The sequence below is a fragment of the Humulus lupulus genome, chromosome 8 (assembly GCF_963169125.1).
Source record: "Humulus lupulus chromosome 8, drHumLupu1.1, whole genome shotgun sequence".
Taxonomy (NCBI): domain Eukaryota; kingdom Viridiplantae; phylum Streptophyta; class Magnoliopsida; order Rosales; family Cannabaceae; genus Humulus; species Humulus lupulus.
Genome location: NC_084800.1, coordinates 74,626,138 through 74,651,518, shown reverse-complemented (window position 1 = coordinate 74,651,518; position 25,381 = coordinate 74,626,138). Strand labels below are relative to the sequence as shown.

Here is a 25,381-nt window from a genome sequence, read left to right as displayed (position 1 = left end):
TTTAATAAAAATAATTAATAAATTTTATAAATAAAATTAGGCAATCATCCACGTTGTTTGTATCTAATATATTTATAGATAATTAGTGTGAAATAATCAATATCAAACCTGTGTTGCCTAGCTTAAATATAAACAAAAAATCCCAAACTTTGTTTCCCGTACAACTTAAAACGGTGAAAAATCGTCCCATATCAATCAGATCACCATGGTACAAATTAATTTGGTCATCACGTGACACATAAAAGATGACAAAGGTGGTAGCTTGACTGCATGGGAACAATGTTGGCAAAATTTGACAAGGCAAAGCACGGCAATGGATGAAGAACGCAAGGATTTTCTCTTAAACTCTAGTATTCCTTTCTTTTCAAGCCTGTTATAATCATAGGTTAGTAATGACATTAATAATAAATATATATATTTATATATTCATGAAAGGGCTCAAACTATACAAGCATCAGAAGAAGCCACATCTGTCATAGAATTGCGAAAATCTTACAAGTAATTGATGAATGTGCAAATATTTTCACCTATACTCAAGTATTCCTTCACAAGTTTAGTGTCGTCGTAGGTTAGATCTCTTACAAGTATCAGTTAAGACATCAACAACAAACTATATTAATCAAAGAGCTCTAACTATACGAGCATAAACCATATTTGCCAAGAAAAGAAATCAAATGTTGTTACCGGTGCTTTACCGCGCAATAGGTACTTTGTGAAACTTTTATGTTATCCGGTCACCGTGAAAAAGTGGTTATCAGTTGCTGCAAAGCTTCCATGATATACGAGAATGAAGGGCGTTGCCAAAGCTCGCTGCATTAAACCATACCAGCATCATCAATAGAGACGTTTACGTCTAGGAAAACAACAGTGAAAGAATTGTTTGAATCATCTTACCTGGCCCAGCAAATCTCAATCAAGGTAGCTACTTGGGGATGTACATTTGTTGGAATCTCAAGTCTTTTATTCTTGAATCCAACCTCTCCAACAACCTGGAAAACATTGACGTATCATATTTCTTGAACTACAGAGTTTATAAATAGCAAACATGACTAAAATGCATACTCTGTTTAGTAGTTTCCTTTCAAAGCAAAATAGTAAACAAAGGAAAAAGAATACAGGCAATGAGGATGAAAAAATTAATATACACAAGTACAGGTTTGACAGGAAGAGGATAGTGGGAAAAAAGAAAGCATAAGATTGTGGAAAAATAGTGATAGACTGGACAAAGTATTGTCCCACTTGCTAGTTGGTAGCACCGCAAACTATTCATCAGTCACCACAAGTAAAACGTCACACCTTTTCTTTTCTTTGAAACACTACACGGATACGCCTCAGTGATAGGAGACTTGATTCAAAAGGGTATGTATACTGCTAGTGTGAGGAAAGAGAAGCCAATATCCAACATAACTTTGTGCTTGTGGCCCAACAAAAGAAAGAATTAAGTACCTGACTACCATCTGTTTTTTATACATGATAAAATCCAGTCAAAGAATCTACTTCCTAAAGATCAAAAAATCATTACACAAGTTACTAATAATGGCTATGCACTTGCTTTCATATTATTTGAATGTGAAATACAGATAAACTTCCATATTCTGGAAAGTATGGGAAATAGTTGATCAGTTTTTAAAGCAAGAATATTTTTTTTTTTACAATACATGCATAAACTATTATTTTTCCATACAGCAATCCTTACTTTTGTTAAAAAGTGTTGAAGAAATACAAAATTCAATTCTGTTTTGCTTTCAACACATATTGAATTTCATTTAGTTGAACCTCAATCATATTTTTGTTATTATTATTATTAGGGTTATTGGCGGCGAAAATACTCAAATCTTTTTAATTGTTACGTGTACTCAATTTTTTTTACAGTATTAATACCTAAATCTCATTTTTTGGTACAACGTTAATACTCACCATTAACTGCCCGTTAAGTATCCACGTGGCACCTTAATCAGACCAATAAAAAGGTGATACGTGGCACCTTAATTAGCCCAATAGAAAGGTGACATGCGGATACTTAACAAGCACTTAATGGTAAAAACTAACGGTTGCATCAAAATTTTGATTTAGGTATAATTATAAAAAAAAAATTGAGTATTAAAGTGTAACAATTGAAAAGATTTGAATATTCTTGCCAACAATATCCCTTATAATTATTATAACTTTTCACAGGGTCCATTCGTAGTTATTACTGGCACTTCTTTTTGTGAATATTCAAGATGTACCTTTCACAAATATCAATCGTTATTACTTCAGCAAATTATGTTGTCACACTAATATCAAGCAGGGTGTATCAAAATCAACAACTAAAAGTAGATAGAAGACCTCTAATTGTTTCAAATTGCTCCATGGCTGCTGCAGGGTCATAAGTTCCCACAGGATTACACCAAAGCTATAAACATCAGATTTCTCATTCGAAAGTTCAGCACGGAGAACTTCAGGTGCCATCCACTCAGGCTATTGGAAATGAGCAAGAAATGTAACTCTAAATATATACATTCTTAACAAATATATGATTTGAATGCACTTAGGTTGAAAGAACTCAAACTCACCGTCCCTGCAGCCGTTTTGGATGATAGAAATGTGTTTGCCTTCGAACGGGAAAGGCCAAAATCACACACCTGAACAATTATATATACCATTAATCTCTGATAAAACAAGTGTATGCAAATTTATTCCTTTAGAAGAGTAAACAAATGAAAGGGAATCATATAATGACTGTTACTATAGATATATAATAAATCAAATGTGACAGACACGGACATCTCAAAGCATGATTATTGACTAGTTATTAAATAGAGCAAAATCAAACGCCATTTTCTTCACACTGAGGATATTAATTATAGAAGTAATTCCCTAAACAATCAAATGATTATTCCCAAATTTTTACTAAGAAAATAGTATTAGTATCTGCTTAACTATTGTAATTTGACACTTGGTAATGATTACTCCCTAACTTTGTTTGCCTGTCCAATCACAATATAGTAACCCTTCTACATTATTATCATATAGTTCTAACATCAAGAGTTTAAAGCATATTGGAAGAATAAAACGAAACTGCAAATTTGGAATGCAATTTTAAACTTATTAATAATATTGCTGAAAGAATTTTAGAAGCTGTCGCATTATAGATTTTCTGCAACGGCTTTGTCTGAAACCAATTAATACGTGCAACTTACTGCTACAAAAGCATTCTCCAGCTGAATAGCTAGTGTTTAATAGTCAAGGTTCCATAATACAAAAACCACCATACTAGGTGCACAAGTAAAGAGAATAAAAAATCAAAGTATATTGGATCATTTTGACAGAAAAACTTGCTCCATATGGATGACATCAGAATATATGATATGTCCAAATAATATAGAGATTATATGAACAAATAGCAAACATTTTTTTTACAACTAGGCTCTCTGCTTATCCTACAATATTTGGAGATCAGGAACTACAGCTATTGCTATGTGCCTAGAGGGACTCAAACCTCAAACTTTGTGGGAGCAAACCACATGCCTAACCATTTGAGCTTTTTTTTTTTTGGTAACAAATAGCAAAACACTATAGAAGAGGAACAGGTACTTCTAACTACAATCATCTTCACAAAACAAGACTATTCTAAGCAATCTCCACATCTCATATGGCTAAGAAGACTATGGATCATGTAAGTTGATTTGTATTTGAACAATGCAGCTAGTGAAAGAAATTAATGAGAAGGCATTCTTTCAAAGGCTGAACTGAAACTGTTATATAGATTTCTCATAACAAGTTTTCTCTTTTCAATACTTACTTTTACGGTATATCTACTGTCAACCAAAAGATTTGGGGACTTCAGATCTCGGTGGACTATGGGAGGTTGAAGTTGGTGAAGATAATTCATTCCCTTTGCCTGAATCAACCAATAAATAAATCCAAATTTCATGCAAACAATGAATAGATTCATGTCTGGTACAATAATAAGATGTAAATAGCTAGTACATAGAAACAAAAAGCAACTAATCACACTGAGACATTACCACATCATAAGCCATATTCAGCCGAAGCCTTTCATCAAGTATAACTCCAGCATCCGGCCTCCTTAAAAGTTTATACAAGCAACCACTGCAATTGAAATAAATAATGCTGTCAGTACATTAAAAAAATGAGAAAAGGGAGTGGCAACCAATTAATATGGACATCATGAAAGACAACATCAGACAATCTTATTACTTTTTTAAGTACTCTGTAACTATGGAGAAGTTTGGTGGCTGAGTAATTGCACCAATAAAGCTAACAATATTTGGATGCTGCAAACGTTTCATGATAGCAACCTACAGCCAAAGTACAATTTAGAAAAGTATCAACTAACAATAAAACACCAGAAAATTCTATTTCACTGGTCTTTGAAAAAGGATGAAGCAAGAATTCACCGTTGTTCATACTTTAACGACTTAATACTTTTTGAAAGCCAAAAAAAAAGCGTAAAAATAATAATAAATAAATAAATAGCAAACCTCCTCTAGAAATTCTTTGAAGTGCTTTGCATGGAAATCTTGTTCCTTGAGAACTTTGACAGCAACATCCTAAAGGTTATTAAAATATTTAGTTTCAGAAGCATACAGAGACATTCCACTGAGATGATAGGCAAACAATGCATTGCAAAATGGTAGACACATTAAACATTTTCAGCTTTAAACCTGAGCAGAAGTTTTCATTTCTCATAACTAATGTAACTATATACTACAAGTAAAAGCTTAGCCAATGGCTGACCTGCTTGTTCACCTCTACGATTGATTGCAAGTCTTGTAAAGTTTCTCTCTTTAACTACTTGTCATATTATTCATATCAAAAAACAACTTCTTTGTATTTAAATTACAAAACGATGAATGGTCTACCCAATATTTAAGTTTAAAAGAAAAGTAATAGAGCAACAATAGTAGAAATCATGACCAGACAACTACAAAACTCTCTTGCTTTTAAAAAGGCACCACTGTGCCTACTTTCACAAAAATTGTTATATATGAGCTTGCGTTAACAAGGATTGTTTGACTAAGTCTGCGATTGAGCAACTTCCTACTTGCCTAACCAAAGGGTTTCATTTCAGAACGAAAATTTAGATTTGGAAAATTAAAAATAAGATCAAAATTGAAATATTCAAAGAAATCTAGGTTGCAGACATCAAATGTCGAATACAAATACAATGTAATCATTAATTCTAAACCCTACGTCTCCTTCACTGTATACCACTCCGTTGATAATAATTATAACAATGAGCATATGAATTCCTAAAATACATATACACATATATATATATACTAAAGAAACCTATTTGTGTCACCAGCATCCTGGACCTATTAACTAAGAAATTAAATAAGAATTCAAAGGTTTGTAAAAGATAGACCCTATGGCTATAATAACATTCAGAGCTAGAGCTACAAATTTTCTTGAATTAGTACATATTGATGACATATGTGGTCTAACAAACGTTCATGTGAGATGAAGATGCTAGAATTTTATCTCCTTCACGAACAATTGCTCAAGATGATTATGCATATCTAATACAACATAGGTATGAAGCTTTTAAAAGTTCAAGAGGTATCAAGCAGAAACCAAAAACTACTTAAGTAATTACATAAAGATGACTCTTTGATTAGATCGAAGCAACAAATACCACTCGGATGAGTTTTAGCAACATTTAATAGAAATTAGGATTTTCTCCAATTCTCTGCACATAACAGAGTAAAATTGTATAGCAGAAATGAGGAACAAAGCTCTTTTAGACATGGTGAGGTCTATGATTTGACATTGATCGTTTCATTTTGGGAATATGTGCTACAAACACAAGCACACTTTGTTGAATATCATACTCATCCCATCAAAATCGAAACTTGAAGACACCATATGAATTATGAAAACTTTGTGTCATATAAGAATTGGGTGTTTGGCACTTATGCTAAAAAGGAAAGTGAATAAGAGAGAAACTTGTTCAGAGGAATGCTTTAATTGACTTAAATTTTATGGTTCAGAAGGAATAAGAATACCAGAAAGAAAACAAGTTAGACATCAATTGACTAAACTAAAATTAAAATCACAAATTTACAGTGGAATAAAACGACTACCTTTTATGGTTAAGAAAGAATAAGAACGTCCTAACCAACTAGACATAACAAAAAATACAAAGGTAAATGTATATCATGGATGAAAGGCAATGAAACAAAGATTACTTACTGAGCCACGCCATTTAGCATGATAGACAGTTCCAAATGAGCCTGAAAGAATTTGCAAGAGATTTATTTTTATATCATCTCATTAATATATATATATATATTTTCAGAATAAAATGTACAGCATTATAGGAATTGAAGTGGACAATTGCTAAACTCTGTTTCAAAGAAAAGCAATTACCTGATCCAATTTTCTTTATTAAAGCGAGTTCATCCCACAAGATGTGTGAACCCTCCTCGCCAAGACAAAATTCGCGGCTTGGTCTATTATTTATTGGCTCATTTTGGTCTATTAACGACATAGTATTAGCTGCATCAGGCCAAGGATTAGAAAATTCTGGGAGAGCATCTCTACAGTGAAGTGGTAGGATATGACATGGTTGATTGGAGTCCTTGACCAAGTGTGTAGAGTCCATGAGATTTAAAATTGGATCAGAAAATACTAGCCTTCGATGATCTCTAGAATCAGTGATATTCCGGGGAGCTCTTTTGAGAAAAGGTGATGCAAAAATTTCATGATTTTTCAGAGATGTGGGTGCAGTGTTGTTCCTGTCAAAGTAATTTAAATCAAAAGCTTCAGGTCTTCTTGAAACTTTTTTCTCATCTTGATTTTTCCGAGCACCTATTAAAATGTTTGATCAGAAAATTTTCAAGTTAGTCATGATGTTGTAAATTTTCAAGGTAGTCATGATGTTGTATGAGCATGTTTGTTATCAAACCCTCCATAGAATAATTTGTTTCATTTTTAATATGTTATGCAAATTCTTGTTAGACACTAATTCAGCCACACTTATTCATATCTTTTTGGTTTAACTTATTCATTCAACTCATAAATTTTAACATAACATTGTTGGCTATAATTTCAGAGCAGTAAAAACAAATCACAATTTATTTTGTTTACTAGCAAACTCCTAATCATTTCTTGAACCACCCTGATTTTGAAGCTATGCTGGCTTGAACAAATGGAGGAATGTGCAATGATAATACAATTACAAATTGAGTACTGAATAATATTCTATTGCATGCAACTGCCAGTATACCCAACGACTAGGACATGGATGATAAAAGAAGGGACTTACCAGAAGAATTGTCGTCAAAAGCAAGAGACAGAGATCCAAATTCAATGAAATAATGTTTTGCCAACATCTGAAAGTTCTGAGCAGTCTTGACAGATTTAAATTTAGGATGGCAAAGTGGTGAAGAAACTGAAATGGACAATGCACTATTAAGTGAAGAGTCTGGCTGGCTAAGTACTCCTGGCATCTCAAGCAAATCAACCAAATATTCCCTGGAAGATTACACAAATATATCCAATGCTATTTATCATTCATGAAGAAACATATAACATTTCTAAAGTTTCTTTTATAATCATAATAAACAAAGCAAACAGTTTTCTATGTAGCCAAAAGATAATTGGCCTTTCATAATACACTTTTTCTTGACCTTGCATGCCTAAAAACTGAAATAACCTTTAACTGGCCGTATAATGTAGACCATCCTAAATTCATGCTTAACTAACCATGCAGCTCTTTCACCAGCTTCCAACCCCGTATTTAGTTTCTTATGCTTAACGTTTTGCTTCAAATTGTAATAGCACAGGCATGTACATTGTAGGTCATGAGTAACAAAATAGTGTCAAGTTTTATGCTACCATCAACAATAATAAATAAAAGAACACCCACCCATTAAGATGACCAAGTGAATTTTGACACACATTGCTAAGGAGAGAATGAGGAGGATGATTCAAAGACACCTTGGGATCTAAGTTACTTTTGTCAAATGAGCTAAGGCTCTCACTTATAAATTTCTTCTAAGCCATATCTTAACTAACACAACCAAGAAAATCTTAATTTCAATAACAAAATTGTAACCACAAGTATGAGTGGTTGTGAATAATACAAGACCAAGCTGGACCAATGTCCAATTTGTTCAAAGACATAGCAACCCTGGTATAGAAGCTGACGACAAGTTAATCATTGGTATTGTGTTTGAGATTGTAAAGAATATTTATGGAAGATCATGATCATGATCATCAGAAGAATTAAATCCACTCTTTAAATTGAAATGTACCGTCAACATACTTTTCATAATCAAATTGCACAAGGCAGGAGGCAGCAGCATCCCTGCTACAGTATTTGCACCCCTTAACAATTCGACAAGGTAAGTTAAACAAGTCTGCCAAAATCTGCAAAAATAAATTTAGAGGCTCAGTGCAATCCCATGAGACCTTCTCGCAACAAAGGAAAAATGCAATAGCAGACATATTCAATAGGTGTGCTAATTCCAAGGCTGACCCACAATAACCAAAGGTGAAAAATAGATAAATAAGGTGCTAGTTGCTCAGTGATAATAATTCGAGAAAAAAGAGAAGACCCAAATATAATGAACTACTATTCTAGACTAACAATATGAGTTATAAAGTTTGCACTTAAGATGAAGTTGCGTGGATTACTTTAAACAGTACAGCACGATGAACACAAAGTCCGGTAAACAAGTACCCAATTGGAACTACAACAGAACCCAAGCGGTCACTCAAATTTTCACTGCACTCCTTCCAGCGGTAAGCCAACTCTTCTTCAGAAGCAACAACACCCCTTATGATGATAACAGTAGAGGCTCATTAGAGATACGAATTCGATTAGCTAACATGAAAAGGAAACAAAAAAACTCACCCCATGCGACTGCAAACAAGATTAGCAAGCTGAAAAATCAAATCAACGGTTGTCCAGCTAGAGCTGCTAGAAAGACGAAGGACCCAATTTTGTAGCTCCATTAAACCAGAATCCCTGAGTTTATCTACCACAACCACTTTAACGGACGATTCATTACGAGGGTGTATAGCTTTCAGGGTTTCCAACGATGGTACTCGACCAGAGGCTTGTGGATCAGTGCTTAAATTCCATGCATATGGGTCCAGTCCATCAATGAGGTAAAACCCATCTGGTATTTTGTCAGAGTAAGATAAACTACCATTCACCTGGCAAAAAAGAAACAAGAGCACCCTCAAGTTACCAGAGTTCGGGTTTAGTAAACTATAAAGACACTGATTAAATAAAGAAAATCCATAACACAAAACTGATATTCTTGGTCTCGATCATCAGTATCACAACCCAAACTGCAGAGACTTCTGGGTATTCGATGTTGTAATGATACTGATTCGGCTTCATTTATTTTTCACAGAACCCATTGTTACTTTTCATAGCGTCTCTGCGCCTAAAACGCAGAATTGAACAAAACCCACAAAAATACAATCGATATTCTAACTTACCCAGAAACGATAAGCCATGGGCTCAACACCCTGATCATGGGATTGGGTTTGGGATTTGAAGTCCAAGAAATTGGGATCATCAGCTGAAGCAGCCTGAGAAGAAAGGCGAAGCGCCAAAGCGAGCTGCAACTGATAACTCTCTTGCGTTTGAAGCGCCCGGCTCTTAAACGACGCCATTTCGTTGTAGTCACCATGCACGTCGACGTCGAAACCAGTCCCAGCTCCCGAGGCCATGAGAGAACGACAGAAGAAGTTGTGAGAATTCTGGGATTTGGGATTTTTTCAGACCAAAAGAAAAATTAAAAGCAATACTTATTAGGACTTACCCCTGAATTTGTTTCGCAAGCACAACGACTCATGACAATAGAAGTCGACTGGGTTTCATTTTCAAGCATTTGTGCCTGTGGGGTCCTTCCTTTTCTTTCTTCCCTTGTTTTTTTAATGCTATCAACTTCACTTCTCACTTCTCCTGTCAATTTTTAGCAAACTCCACACAAACATGTATGTATATACATATTATGTAGAAGTAGTAGTATTAACTATTAATAAAAAAAGTTTCAGTTCAGAATATGAAATTGTGTCACCAATTCACGTGATTAGAACAATGAGAATCTATATCGAAAATATAATAATAATAATAATTACAAGTAATATATAAATAAAATTGGAATTGGAGAGGACTCCTTTCTAGATTCTCTCTCCATCTACGCTATACACACTTACTTTCTTCTGTCTCTGCCAACAATTCCTTTTTTTGTTTATGTGCTTTTACTGTTTTGTGTTCAATTCTTTAAATTAACTTGTTTGATTCTTATGGTTAATGACCCTACTGAGTTAGCTCTTGCTTTAGATCCATCTTTATCTGTACTCTAATACTATGTTTGGTACAGAGGATGGAGAAAGAGAGAGACGAAGAGGAGAATAAGAATTCACGGAGTATTTGGTATTAAAATGTTTATAGGCTTTTGTAGTCTTGTTTTTTGTGTGCCACGTTATAGCTTGGATGATTTGGTAGTCAACATACAATATTTATTGACTATTATAAAACTGTAACGAGTTTCCTAGTGGTATTCTTCAAATCAATGGTGAATCAATTTTAGCTATCTTAATAGATTATTTTTAATTATTGAATAAAGTTATTTCGTTACTTTATTACTCTCAATCTTACTAGACAAAATTAATGGAATCTAACTTAAAGAGTAGCATTTGATTAGACCCCTAAACTTAAAAACTTATTTTATTTCTAAAATTTGAATTGAGGGAAAACCAAAAAATGAAACTTTGGCTTGATTTTTTATATTTTAAAAGATTTTCTTTTATTTTACTTTTAAGAAATTACTTATATTTATTGGTTTGTGTTGCAGGTTTACTTATCAACTTTTCAAACATAAGTTCTGGTAAAACTAAAAAGAGACTTTTCTATGCTCAATCTTTGATATTCTTCTTGCGGTCGTTTCTTTTATTTTTCTTCAATTGATTTTAGTTTAAAACAATAGTTCGACCTATTAAATTATCTGGGTATTAGTCATTTTAATATGAAAATTCTTTTGTCTAATTTTTAGGAGTATTTTTGCATGTTCTTTAGCTAAACAATGAGTTTTGTTGACTAGAGAAAATTCATTCCCCAATTTGTACTTCTTATATTGTGCATTCTAAATAAAATAAATTTATTCCTCACAAAAAAAATATGATAATTAGATGGATGGAGATAGTTTTTATTTTAAAATATTTATATTATTATGTAAAAAAAATTATATTTTATATATTTTTAGTTATTACACTAATATATATAATTATTTTATTTATTTTTATTATGAGATGATAATAGTATTAATTATATATAATTTTTTTAACATGTACCATTTGCTTCGCCTAGTGATGACCCATTTAGCTTTGAAAGGCATGGGTTCTATTTGAACCTAAAGCAAAAATTATACATATTTATATACATACATATAAATTTATACCTCAAATGATGGTGGTGTTGTTGGTCCCAGTTGTGGTAGTGGTTATGGTGTTGTTGTCTCTCATTTTAGGTACTAGTATTTTAATTATAAATAAGTTATATAGAACTCCTTTCAAAAAAAAAATAAAAATTATATAAAACTAGATAAATAAGAAGAAAAAATAATAAAATATATCTTAATATTTAATTGAGGGTAAATATGTAAATTTGATAACAATTTTTTTTTCTATTCTCTCAATTCTTCTAAAAGTATTGTTATTTGTTACTTTAAGGTGTCCAACACCACATGAGTTGTCGCCTCATGATTGGTTAGTGATACTCCATAATTCTTATTAAATTCAAATAAGTGGGACCGATATTAGATTGTATCAATAACAGTATGTCACCTACTTGTGGTATTAGGCAACATGGTATCCCTTATCAATTCTCTTCTTCTAAAAATAGAAAGATTATAAATTATGGATTTGGAGAGAAGAACTCTCCTAATTTTTCTTACCAAAGAAAGGATTCTACTCCTCTCCCTCCACACCCATCCCCCTATAAATCCTCTTTACCAAACAAATGGTATTTTTTTTCTACAAAAAATACTACTTTTTTTCTTTATCAACAAATTCAGGGTGTTGAACTTTTTCTTTCATCTATGTATAACTAAGGAATTGAGTGAAAACTAACAAAATTTTGATTTGGCAAAAAAAAAATAATAAATAAAATCCAATTGACAAAGAAACTTTCTCTAACAAAGTCACACTAGGAAGAATTATCTCAAAGATTGTGGGATATTTTGTTATGTGAATAGAAAAGTGTTCTATTTAGAAGCCAAATATTACAAATTTATTTTAATGAGTTTGTAATTTATGTTCTAAATAAAATTATGTTGATTGTTGGAGAAGACCATTTAAGGATAATTTCCCAACTAATTTCCCCCCACCCCCAAATTTTTTTCTCTTTTCATTAGCTATGTATGTCTCTTATAAAATTTTCCTTCTCACCAAATTACTTTATAAGTACTACAAATTATTATTAGAGTATAATTGTCCTATAAATTTGAAATATTTAAATTATGTCATCTTAATAGAATCTGCTCTAAGCATTGTTTTGTTGTGTGAAATTGTCCTAATAAGAAACATTAAATAATGATTTATTATTTATCTATGTGAAACTAAAGTTCGATAATCAGCTCCTTTATATAATGTATACATATTTAATTTTAATTAATTAATATTATCACAATTATTCATAAATCAAATTAATCTTGTGTAATATATTAGTTTATTTATTATTTTATAAAATGTCAATCATATAAATATATATGTGTTGACTGGATTTTTCGTCAGCTACCAAATTAAAAAAAAACTTAAGAAAGAATAATAAGAACACCAGATTTTATGTGGTTCAGTTTATTAATTAACCATAGTCCATGAGTCACTTGTATTTTGGAAGAAGAAGAATTTGCAAAACTCAAGTTCTCTTGATATTCAAACAACGTTTAGGCTCACTTTGAATGTTAGGATCAGATCCTTTTCCAAGTTGTGTCCTAGCCCTATTTGTAGGTGGCTAGGAAGATTAAGCTCATTAGTTAGAGCTTATTACAATTATTTCCCCCCTTAATGGGGTTCATTTGTTATATAAATGAAATCATTCAATATTAAATAAGCTAGTGGGCCCCAACGTATCTCTAGTCGACCCAATACGAGGAGGCTCAACCCACTTCTTTATTGGAAAAGTGTCCATGACAATGTCAGGGAGGTAACTGCATGTCTCCTCATGTCAGATGACATCGTGGGACATCCTAATTGCCGCTTGTACGAAATCGACAGCACAATCACTATGGCCACTAGGTGTCAGACAACTATTTGTGGCCCACAGTGCTTCTCTGGCTGACACCTGGCAACTATTCTTTCCTTCGGATGAGGTTCTCTACACTTGTGTAACTTGGACGCAGCTTGATAATCCTTTGGAGAATTACCTTCCGACTAGGTTCTCGGGAAGTGACGACTTTGGATGACATAGTCCTCCCGTGGTGGTGATGACAACAAGAAACTGGGCTTAAACTCTCAAGGAGCCTTAAATAACCTCTTAATTTATGCAACTAGTGAAAATACGGACAACATGTACCCCCCAAGTCTTCACTCGTCCTCGGGAACAGTGAAGACTTAGATAAAATAATTGTCGTCTTCTCGAGAATTCATCCTCGGGTCGTGACCACTGGGCATTCTCGAGCACTAACGTCTTCAAAAAGGGGGCCATGTGTCAATTCCCCATTACTGGGACCATCAGTCAATGTTATTTAATGAAGGATTTTATCCGCACTTGAGACGTCCTTTCACTTTTTTTAGTACAATCAATGCCTCGATTTTTGTGACAGTTGGATCATGCTCGAGTATCTACTTGTAGGTGATCAACGACTCAGGATTAAGTTCCTTTTCACCTATGTTTGGAGCCCTTACTTTAAATATTTCATTCTTATCCATTTCCTCACAGCTTGCAAAAACCCTTTCAACTTCTCAGAGAGCAAAATATCTTTCGTCCCTAGAGAATTCATTTCCAAACCCCATTTTCTTGCCCTGAATCTGGATAACGGGAGAGAGTATCAATATTTATGGGTCAACGAAACCAGATATATTCACGTGCGTACTCATCTTCACACCTATCTTTGTTACTTACCGAGTAAGTTATCTTCAATGAGGTTTACAATTTCTGTTTTGTTCTTGATAATTTTGTGCTCTGGGTTTTTCATTTGTGATGATAAGCATGTTAGGGTTATAGGATGTTACTTATTTTTGTGCTTTTGCGGGTCCGTTCTAGTGTAAAAACAAGTTGTAAGTGGTCTTTATACATATTTACCAGAAGTGCGTTTTCTAGGTTTTGTTTCTAGAAATTTTCCAAATTCTGACCTCGTTTGGTCGTGTTCTTGGATCTTTGGTGGTGTTTTCGGAGGCATTTCGTTGATCCGGGAACATCCTTTTTTTTAGAAAAATTTTCATTCTTATCTTGTCATAATTAAGTTAAAGTCTTCAAGACTAAAATATTACTAACCTATCAATTCTTATCTTGTCTCGAGTTTTTGAACCTTTATGCTTTCTTTGAATCCTTTTTTCTTTTTTGAATACACTTGATCTTCATAATCTTCTTATAATTCTTGTACTTGCCTTTGATTGATTCTTTACCTTTTGAAGACTTGAACTTAATTATGCTTGATTCCACTTTTTTTTGGTATGTGTGCCTTTTATTATGCTAGTTGATATATTTACTACAACATCAAAATCGGTTTGTAACAATCAATAATCAAATTTTTGTTTTCTATATTATCAAAATAAGGGCACGTAGACTCTTGGTCAACAATGAACACTTTTGGTTCTTAAATCAACAATCTTCCAGTTTTTTATGATATCAAATATTTGATTATTTAGAAAATTAAAATTAATTTACAATAAGGAAGTGTGAGCAAGCTCCCATTAATTTATGCACAATTTAGTTTTAACTTTTCTTTTTATCTTTGTTAACATTTTGATCATGTAATTGCTCCCCTTAATCATTTACTTAAGGAAAGATGTTAAATGAAACATAATAATATGAGTAACAAAGATGAGTTGCAGAAAGAATATCAAATCCAAATATTTTTCACCTTTTGATTTCATAAAAAATGATGGCATAAGGTATATATACAAGTAATGTTACCACAAAATAGCATAAAAATACCTCCCATAACATACAACCAAACAACATAATAAAGTACGGTATACCAATTGAAAATATCAAACCATAGTCATAGAATTAAAAGTGTAATTATGACTTAATATTGCATAAGATTAAAAAATAGAAAATCATAATGACATCTAGAAAAAGAGGAGTTCCTCATTAAATTTATTTTTTATACAATTATAAAAAAAATTGATAATAACTTTCATAAATGAAACCTAAAATAAATATAGTTAATTTTAGCATAAATAATTAAAATTAGATATCAATACATATTAAATTTATTTATTAGAATATTATAACCTCACAAAAAGACAAGTAACAGTAATTCTAATGGTTATGTGGTTAGGTTTAATGACAGCAGACTTGCAGTGCTTAGGCTTGATGCTACTTGACTTGCAAAATTATGATATTCACAAGATAGATTTAATAAAAAAGATATAGGAATAACCAAAACAAATGTTGGAAGAAAAATACCAGCTATAAAATCTCAAAAGTTTTCAAAGTATCCTTATAAAATTTATTTTTATATAATTATAAAAAAATTGATGATAATTCACAATAAGAGTTCAATTGCAACCCATTTGTATTGATATGGGTTGTATTGATAAATGGACCTAAAATATGATATTCAAATAGAAAAATATAATGGAACGAAATTACCGATCAATATTTCTGGCTGAGTCGCGGACAAAGTCGCTCTCTTTAAGACGTTTCGCGGCTCTGCCCTAAGTGTGCACGGCAGTCTATCAACCACGACATCCCCAGGATAAAACAGCCTCTGTACGATCCCTCCCTGCACCGAGAGGATCGTTCTTGTACACCCTTTATAAAAATTGCTCTGAGAAATTTCGTAGAACCAAGAAAGAACAAAAAGAACTCTGTCTCTGTTTTTCAGAAGAAAATCCCAAAACGTCTAAAAACGTTTTTCATTAAATCAGAGGAGGATATAAATGGCAAAAAACGTTTATCTTCATTTAATCAAAATAAAAACCGTTTTGGTATTATTAAAATGAACGTTTTTAAAATTAATTTAATTAAAAAAAAATGATAAACGTTTAGATACCATGTTGAAAGAAAAAATTAAAACTTAAAAATAAGACACCACACCACCCACCCGCTCAGCTCGGTCGGACTGCGGCGGTGCGCGCGCGCGTGTGTGGTGGTCAAGTGTGTGAGTCCTCACCCATTTGCACAAAACTGGGTACCCCTTGGGGCACACCCCAAGACATAGACTTTGCAACTTATATACACTCTATGAAGAGTGTTCCAATTCCATGTGGGACTTTTCCCATATCACACACAACTCAATTGTTTCAATTTTTTAAATAATTCATAAAAAGTTCCAACAATCCCCCACTTGAAATTTTTTAAAAATATTTTCTCGAGCAATTTCAGAATCTATAAGATTGTGCATAAACAAATGTATCTTTCGATTTGAACATCTACGTAGTGAATACGATTTAGATTATACTAGAGTGACACGTAGTCTTGAACTCTATTTCTAACATCGTACCACGCACCAACCTTTCAAGGGTGTAATCAAAAAAGCCCGTGCGTTAATGGCCATGCACGTCTATCCCAGTATAGTGAATGCTCTAGAAATTTTGCCCAAATTCCATAGGAAGCGGCCCCACTTCCACATTCACATAGGTGAGTCTATCAAGAGTACTCCTGTAGCTCGGTACTCCACTCCACATAGAGTATAGATCTCATTAAGAGTTTCTATTAACTCATCCTTTCATCGCTTCAGGAATTCATGCTTCTATTTACTTTAATGGAAATAGCATGATTCAACTCATATCACTTCACAACTTGTTATTACCCATTGAACCTAGTTCTTAGGATCTCCAGTCTTTAGGTTGGGTTACCATCATGAGTGATTCATCATTCTAAGGGCAATAGTCCCATTCCCTTCGATGTTTTATGGACTTTCTCTCTAGCTAATCCTTTCGTCAAAGGATCTGCTAAGTTATCATCAGTGCGTACATGATCCACTCTAATAGCTCCTGTTGAGAGAAACTCTCTAACAGTACTATGCTTACGACGTATCTGTCGTCTCTTACCATTGTAATAACGGTTCTGAATTTTTGCAATAGCCGCGGTACTATCGCAGTGGATCAATACAGCTGGTATCGGTTTTTCCCATAAAGGGATCTCAGCTAGCATGCTTCTCAGCCAACCTGCTTCTTCACTAGCTGTAGCTAGTGCTATCATTTCTGACTCCATGGTGGACTGTGCCAAAATAGTCTGTTTCTTAGATTTCCAAGAAACAGCTCCACCAGCTATACTAAAGATATAGCCACTTGTTGCTTTGGAGTCATCAGACAGAGAGTTCCAGTCTGCATCACTATAACCTTCGAGAACAGCTGGAAACTTCTGATAATGTAATCCAAGGTTCATGGTTCTCTTTAGGTATCTCATGACCCTTTCAATAGCATGCCAATGCTCTATACTAGGTCTGCTAGTAAACCTGCACAATAATCCCACGACATAGGCAATGTCGGGTCTCGTACAATCAGTGGCATATCGAAGACTGCCAATGATGCTCGCATAGTCAGATTGTCTTACACCGTCACCAGTGTTCTTAAATAACTTTACACTTGGATCATATGGTGTGTAAGCAGGTTTACAATCAAAGTAATTGTATTTCTTTAGAATCTTCTCAATATAGTGAGATTGATCCAAAGAAATTCCCTTTTCGGACCTAGTAATCTTAATACCAAGGATTACATTCGCTTCTTCGAGGTCCTTCATATCAAAGTTAGCACACAACAGAGATTTCACAGTATTCACAGCATGGATATTCGAACCAAATATGAGCAAGTCATCCACATATAGACATACAATAGTGCAAATGTCATTATCAGATTTATAATAGATGCATTTGTCACTTTCATTCACTTTAAATCCATGTGAGATAACTAAATTGTCAAATTTCTCATGCCATTGCTTAGGTGCCTGCTTAAGACCATACAGAGATTTATCTAACTTGCAAACCTTATGTTCCTGGCCATGGATTACAAACCCTTCCGGTTGATCCATATAGATCTCTTCTTCTAATTCACCATTCAAAAAAGCAGTCTTAACATCCATTTGGTGAACAACTAGATTGTGAATTGCAGCTAGGGAAATCAAAACTCTAATGGATGTTATCCTCGTAACAGGTGAAAAGGTGTCAAAGAAATCTATGTTTTCTCTCTGCCTAAAACCCTTGGCTACCAAACGAGCCTTGTATTTTTCAACAGTACCATAGGGTTTCAATTTCTTTTTCAAGATCCACTTACAACCTATAGGCTTACAACCAGGAGGTAAGTCAACTAAGTGCCACGTTTTGTTAGACTCAAGAGACTCCATCTCATCATTTATTACTTCTTGCCAGAGGTCAGCATCTAAAGAGCACAAGGCTTCTTGGAGGTTAGCAAGATCCTCCTCTAATGTATAGACACAGAAATCAGAACCATAATCTTTAGCAACTCTAGTTCTCTTACTTCTCCTAGGTTCTGATTCTCTATCCTCAATATGTTCATTATTCTTAATCACATGAATGTTGCTAGTAGATGCGCCCCCACTATTTCTCAATTTAAAAGGGAATCTATGTTCATAAAAATCAGCATCATTTGATTCCACAATAACATGCGCATTTAAATCATAGAACCTCTATGCTTTACTATTAATTGCATATCCGATAAATACACATTCATAGGCTCTACTTGCTAGTTTAATTCTCTTAGGATCAGGAATACGAACATAAGCCAGACAACCCCAAGTTCTAAAATAAGACAGGTTAGGTTGCCTATTTTTCAAGATCTCATAAGGTGAAACTTTACTTTTAGACTTAGGAACTTTATTCAGCACATAACAAACAGTTAAAAGAATTTCACTCCACCAATGAGATGCAACACCAGAATTCAATAAAATAGCCACAACGGATTCAGTAAAAGTTCGATTCTTCCTTTCAGCTTTACCGTTCATTTCAGGTGAATATGGTGCAGTGGTTTCGTGTACAATGTCATGTGAATTATAAAACTCAATAAACATGTTTGAATCATATTCAGTTCCTCTATCACTACGAAACCTTTTAATTTTCTTATTGAATTGATTCTCAATTTCAGTAACAAATAATTTGAACATGTCAAGCGCATCACTTTTATTTTTCATCAAGTACACATAAGTAAAGTCAGAACAATCATCAATGAAAGTGATAAAATAACGTTTACCATTCCTAGTTAACGTTCCGTCAAGTTCACAAATATCTGAATGAATTAAATCTAGTGGCTCAGATTCTCTAGTAACAGATTTATGAGGAGTCTTAGTTATTTTTGCTTGACTACAAAAATCACATTTTTCAAAATCGTTATCTAACACTTTAGGAATCAGTCCTATGTTGCTCATGTTCTTAATAATGCGCTTATTAACATGATAAAGTCTAGCATGCCAAACATTAAAATCACACAACATATAAGCAGAAGGAGAAACTTTATTGGATTCAACATTTAACTTAAACATACCATCAGTAGCATAACCCTTCCCAACAAAAATACCATTCTTAGTGATGGTGTACAAATTAGCCCCAATAGTTTGAGTAAACCCAGCCTTATTAAGCAGAAAACCAGAAACCAGATTCTTTCTCATCTCAGGAGTATGCATTACATCTTTCAGTAATAAAGTCTTTCCTGAGGTAAACTTAAGCTCCACATTTCCCATCCCAACAACAATAGTGGTGTGGGAATCTCCCAACAGCACTTTCTTATCATCAGTAACAGTGTATGTTTTAAACATAGCACGATCATAGCAGACATGGCGAGAAGCGCCAGTGTCTACCCACCACCCATCTGATCCACCAATAAGGTTGATCTCAGAAATCATAGCTATAAAAGCTTCTTCAGTCAAGTTAGCCTGCGGAGCAGTGCTTGGCTTGTTCCTACACTTACGTGCCATATGACCTGGCTTGTTACAAACGTAACAAAGGAATTGTCCAGAGTCATTCTGTTTAGGTGGAGGATGCTGCCTTCCATGTTGGTTCCTGTTATGGTTCCAATTCTGATTGTTGTTTCGAGGATTGTGCTGGTTGTTGCGGTTGGAATTTGAATTCTCGTTGCGGTTGGAATTTGAATTCGAGTTGCGGTTCTGATTCTTAAAGGTTTTTCCATTTGGCTTCAGAACCGCAGGTGTGGGCTTCTTAGGGATGCTGTTAGAGACAACAAGCACCTCTTCTTTCTGGTCTTGTTTCCTTGCTTCCTCCTCGATACGAAGGCGGGTGATCAAACTTTCTAAGGAAAATTCCTTAGTCTTATGCCTGAGAACATTTTTAAAGTCCTTCCAGGAAGGAGGTAATTTGTCAATTAAAACAGCAACTTGAAACTGTTCATCAAGGGCCATACCTTCTGAGATAATCTCATGAGCAATTTTCTGAATTTCGTGAGATTGGGCCTCCACAGATTTATCATCAACCATCTGATACTTCAGGTAGCGACTAACAGCGTATTTTTTAGTCCCCGCCTCCTCTGTATCATATTTCTTTTGCAGCGCCTCCCAAATCTCCTTTGCTGACTTGTCTGAGTTATAATAGTCATGAAGATCATCAGATAAACCGTTAAGAATAAAATTCTTACATAGGAAATCGTTTTCCACCCAGGAGTCCAAGTCCTTCTGTTGCTTCTCACGTTCAGTCTGATTGTCCTTGTCGGTGGAGGCTTCAGGGACAACCGGCTTCAGAGCAGTGAGCACAAACGCCACCTTCTTCATGGTCAGATAAAAAAGCATCTTCTGTTTCCAACGCTTAAAGTGCAATCCCTCAAAGCGAAATGGCTTGTTAATATCAACAGAGGTAGAACCAGAAAAATCATCGGTCGCAGCCATAGCAGAACAGAACGTCTTAAAATTGATATTCCACAATAGAAAAATATAATGGAATGAAATTACCGATCAATATTTCTGGCTGAGTCGCGGACAAAGTCGCTCTCTTTAAGACATTTCGCGGCTCTGCCCTAAGTGTGCACGGCAGTCTATCAACCACGCCGTCCCCAGGATAAAACAGCCTCTGTACGATCTCTCCCTGCACCGAGAGAATCGTTCTTGTACACCCTTTATAAAAATTTCTCTGAGAAATTTCGTAGAACCAAGAAAGAACAAAAAGAACTCTGTCTCTGTTTTTCAAAAGAACTCTATCTAACTTATACACAGAAGAAAATCCCAAAACGTCTAAAAACGTTTTTCATTAAATCAGAGGAGGATATAAACGGCAAAAAACGTTTATCTTCATTTAATCAAAATAAAAACCGTTTTGGTATTATTAAAATGAACGTTTAGATACCATGTTGAAAGAAAAAATTAAAAATAAGACACCACACCAAGCTCAGCTCGGTCGGACGGCGGCGGTGCGCGCGCGTGTGGTGGTCAAGTGTGTGAGTCCTCACCCATTCGCACAAAACTGGGTACCCCTTGGCACACACCCCAAGACATAGACTTTGCAACTTATATACACTCTATGAAGAGTGTTCCAATTCCATGTGGGACTTTTCCCATATCACACACAACTCAATTGTTTCAATTTTTTAAATAATTCATAAAAAGTTCCAACAAAATATATATAGTTAATTTTAGCATAGATAATTAAAAGTGAATCTCAATACATATTATATTCATCCATTAAAATATCATAATTTTGCAAATTACTTGTAACCAAAATTATGATATTTCCATGATAAATTTAATTAAGAAAGAGAATGGAATAATCAAAATGGAAGAAAAATATCAACTACTTTTAAAATTTAATTTTTATATGATTATAAAAAAAAATGATGATAATTCAGAATATGTGTTCAATTGCAATCCATTTGTATTGATAAACTGAACCTAAAATATATATAGTTAATTTTAGCTTAGATAATTTGAGGTTTTAGAGGGAGACAAAAAAAATACTTTTGAGAGTGTTTGAGTAAAAAATAAAATATGTTGTTTTAATTTAAAATGTCATTTTGGAAAAGTTAGGATTCTTCCATTTTTTTTAAAAAAAAAATTTGAGAAGCTGTTTTTTTTTAAATTAGAATAATTATATTATTCTTAATTTACTCATAAAAGATCTTTTTTAATTAATATCCAAATACTTTAAAATAAGCTTTTTATTAAAAAAAGATTTTTGTATAACATAATAAATAAGTTAAAATTTGCACTTATCTTCTGCTTTTAGCTATAAGCAAAAAATTTGCCAAACAGAGTTGATGTCTGATTGAAGAAGAAGTCCGAATAAAAAAATACTTCTACTTGTGGTTAGGTTTAAAGTCGAATGATTTGATATTACCAAGACAAATTTCACATGAAAAATGATCAAAACATTGTTGAGAAAAAAAATATGTCAGATGTAAATACAAAGGTTGATATGTTAAGTATCTTTTAAAAAAACGACATGGAAATGGAAAGTCTTACCAATAAAACATGTGGTTAGGTTTAAAGTCCCGTGATTTGAGAGATGTGATATTCCCAAGATAGATTTCACAAGAAAAATGATCAAAACATTGTTGAGAAAAAAAAATGTCAGATGTAAACAGGCTAAGTATCTTGATAAAAAAATGATACAGAAATTTACCAATAAAATTTAAAATTTTCTACTTTAAAGTTCTATTTGCAAGAATTTCCAAATTATGGTTATAAAATTTATTTTTTATATGATAACAAAAATAATTGATGTTTATCATCCAAAAATAACCTCAACTCCAAATTATCTATTTGTGTCAGGACTATTCATAAAACCGTCCATACCGCATAAATTGCACTGCAATTTTCAATTTGGAACTTTTTGTAGTGCGTTTGTGATTTGTATTTTTGCCAAACCACGCAGTGCGGCGTGGTTTGCGATTTTAAAATTTTTAAATGCGGTTCAAACCACCCGCACCGCATTATTATATATATTAACTTTTTTATATATTTTTTCAATTTTATTACATTTAAAGTTGATGCATAAATATTTATATAGTATAATATACACAATAGAAGAAAAAAAATATAATGTTCCATAGGATGCGAACACATATTCTAAATATTTCTCCTTAATTAAAATCTTTACTTCCATATTACATTTTTTTTATTAGTTTGTTGTATTTTTATTGTTTTGCTAAAAATTTATTAGTTTGTTGTACATTTAATTATTTTGGTAAACAGTCTTTAGTTTGTTTATTAATTATTAAATTATTTGGCAATATGTATAAATTGCTCGCACAGCATAACATTTTTGCAGTGCGATTATACGGTTTGAGGTCTATATGGTGTGGTTTGCTGTTTGAAAAATTATTCAAACCGCACATATACGATGCAGTTCAAAAAATTAGAGAAAAACTGCACCCCGCCCTGCGAACACTCCCTAATTTGTGTTGATAACTTATATAATTGGCATTACACCGCATAATTAGACTAACAAAATAAATATGTATAAAGTGGTCTTATACTAAAATTTTTGTTAATCCAGGTGCAGAGTCTGGTACCTAAAAGGAATACGGATTGGCATCCAAATAAAATAATTTAACACCATTAATGTTGATGCTGGTGTGAATAACAGGAATGGCCATCACAGTTTTGGTGTGGTTGCTAGAAACAAGAATCGCAGTCATTGCTGCCGCCACTGGTTTCGTGAATAATAATGTTGATGCTCTTAGTACCGAGGTTGCTGCTATCAAAGAATGAGTGATGTGATGTTTGTCAAAAGATTGGGGTTGCTGGTTTGCTATCCAATTTGGATGCAATTTTATGATTTTGAATACTTGAAATTGGTGGACCCATCATAATTTTTTATTGGTAAACTGTTTTTAAAAATGAAATTCAAATCTGTATCCAAAATTTGTTAAGGAAAATTGAAATGAAAAAAAGTCCGTTTTCTTAGTTTTATGAAAAAAAATTCCAAAACCTCACGTATTCAGTTTCTGTTATATTTTCAAATTTAATACCAATTACAGATTCAATTTTTTAAAACTAAAAAACAGTTTACTAACACTGAACCAATCACATTTTCAGAAACATGTTTTTAATCACTAAATTCTTATTTTCATTTCAGAATCACACTTTTCACAAATACAATTTTATAATCGCTAACCAATCATAGCCAATATCAACTAATCTCTAATTGCATAAATGTTATTTCTTTTTTGACTGGGACAAACACTTCTTGCTCGGATCTAGATGGTCTTAAAACATTTATTTTATCTATTACTAATGACATAAGGTTTTGTGTTTTTATTTTGTTCACAAAGAAGCTAATAAGCTTGCTCATTGTTTAGCCAAGTTAGATTTAGATGCCAAAGTTAGTGCTAGTTGGAATAGGGATCTTCCGTATGGTGTGTGGCCCATTGCGAAGATGGACTCGTCTTTTCTGTTGTAATTGTTCCTGTTGCTGGTTTGAATGAATTAATTTTTTTTTTAAAAAAAAACAACAATACAATACTCACAAAAAGAAGGGTAAAGAATTATTTTTATTTTTTTATTTAAAAAAAGGTATTACATTATTGCACATTTCTATAAAACTTGAGGAGCTTCATTCCTTGTGTCCGATTTCTATACAAGAACTTGACTCAAACTTGTAAACTACACGACTGAGCATTTGAGCTACCTCTTTTGGGTAGTACAAGAGCACTTTTTTACTCTTATTTTAGGGCTATTTTTCTTTAATTAAGGAATAATATAATCATTTAATTAAAAAAATTGTGCCACTAACAAACATTGTAGGTGAACTTTCTTTTTTCTCTCGACCTTTTCTCTAACCCTATTTCCTAGGGTTTCATTCTTTTCCTTCTTGGCAAGGGGTGTCGCTGGTGTGCACTAATTGAGAAGGGCATTTGTTCCCGTTAATCCTATGTGGTGGTGCTGATGGTGTGGTGGGATCGTTGATGCGGGTGTTGCGCCTTTGTTCCCATCGGTTCTGGTTGGGGGTTCGTTGGACGACAAACTTCTTCATGGAGGATGTGCGACTGTGTCTCTTATCCTCGTCGACGCCCATAAGTAGTGGGGAGTGGATCATTGGCCCTTTTTTTAATTCCTTAGTTCCGAGGCTTTTTAGTTGATGTGAATCTGTTTTTTTCTTCTGTTTCTTTTTGTTATTCCTTTAGAATAATGGCTTTGGCCAGTTTTGGTTAGGTTACCTTGGCTTTAGCCAAGTTTGGTTAGGTTTTTTCTCTTTTTAAATTTGTTCTAGGTCTGAACTTTTGGTGGTTGTCAATTAGGGAATAGGTACCATCACTTGATAGTCTTATCTTTAAGAGGCAT

General features: G+C 33.4%; 1 protein-coding gene across 12 annotated transcripts; it reads right to left on the bottom strand.

The window, feature by feature from the left end:
- On the bottom strand, nt 1–10,224 carry LOC133797821 (serine/threonine-protein kinase CTR1-like). 12 transcript variants are annotated; one of them, XR_009875713.1, is made up of 17 exons: nt 9,466–10,224; nt 8,870–9,174; nt 8,650–8,791; nt 8,279–8,382; nt 7,277–7,485; nt 6,379–6,819; nt 6,202–6,242; nt 4,488–4,556; nt 4,204–4,304; nt 4,011–4,095; nt 3,785–3,883; nt 2,556–2,624; nt 2,329–2,460; nt 895–989; nt 685–810; nt 497–577; nt 1–370 (listed from the first exon to the last, which is right to left on the bottom strand). XR_009875713.1 is itself a non-coding variant. In XM_062235893.1 (16 exons), exons 1-15 carry the CDS (start codon nt 9,697–9,699, stop codon nt 735–737), a joined length of 2,202 nt encoding a protein of 733 aa, XP_062091877.1. In that variant the 5' UTR covers nt 9,700–10,224; the 3' UTR covers nt 1–370; nt 696–734. The 12 variants fall into 12 exon arrangements, 3 of the variants coding, with proteins under 3 accessions (XP_062091877.1, XP_062091878.1, XP_062091876.1); XR_009875714.1 differs by having other exon boundaries at nt 528–577; XR_009875715.1 differs by having other exon boundaries at nt 696–810.
- Nucleotides 10,225–25,381: the final 15,157 nt, after the last annotated feature.

What these genes read in the sequence shown, in the direction of transcription:
- LOC133797821 (XM_062235893.1), bottom strand. Translation starts at nt 9,699, where the DNA reads ATGGCCTCGGGAGCTGGGACTGGTTTCGACGTCGACGTGCATGGTGAC. An exon ending in TCAAAGAATTTCTAGAGGAG is followed by an intron (nt 4,305 to 4,487) that starts GTTTGCTATTTA and finishes CTTTGGCTGTAG; the next exon opens with GTTGCTATCATGAAACGTTT. An exon ending in ACAGTAGATATACCGTAAAA is followed by an intron (nt 2,625 to 3,784) that starts GTAAGTATTGAA and finishes ATAATTGTTCAG; the next exon opens with GTGTGTGATTTTGGCCTTTC.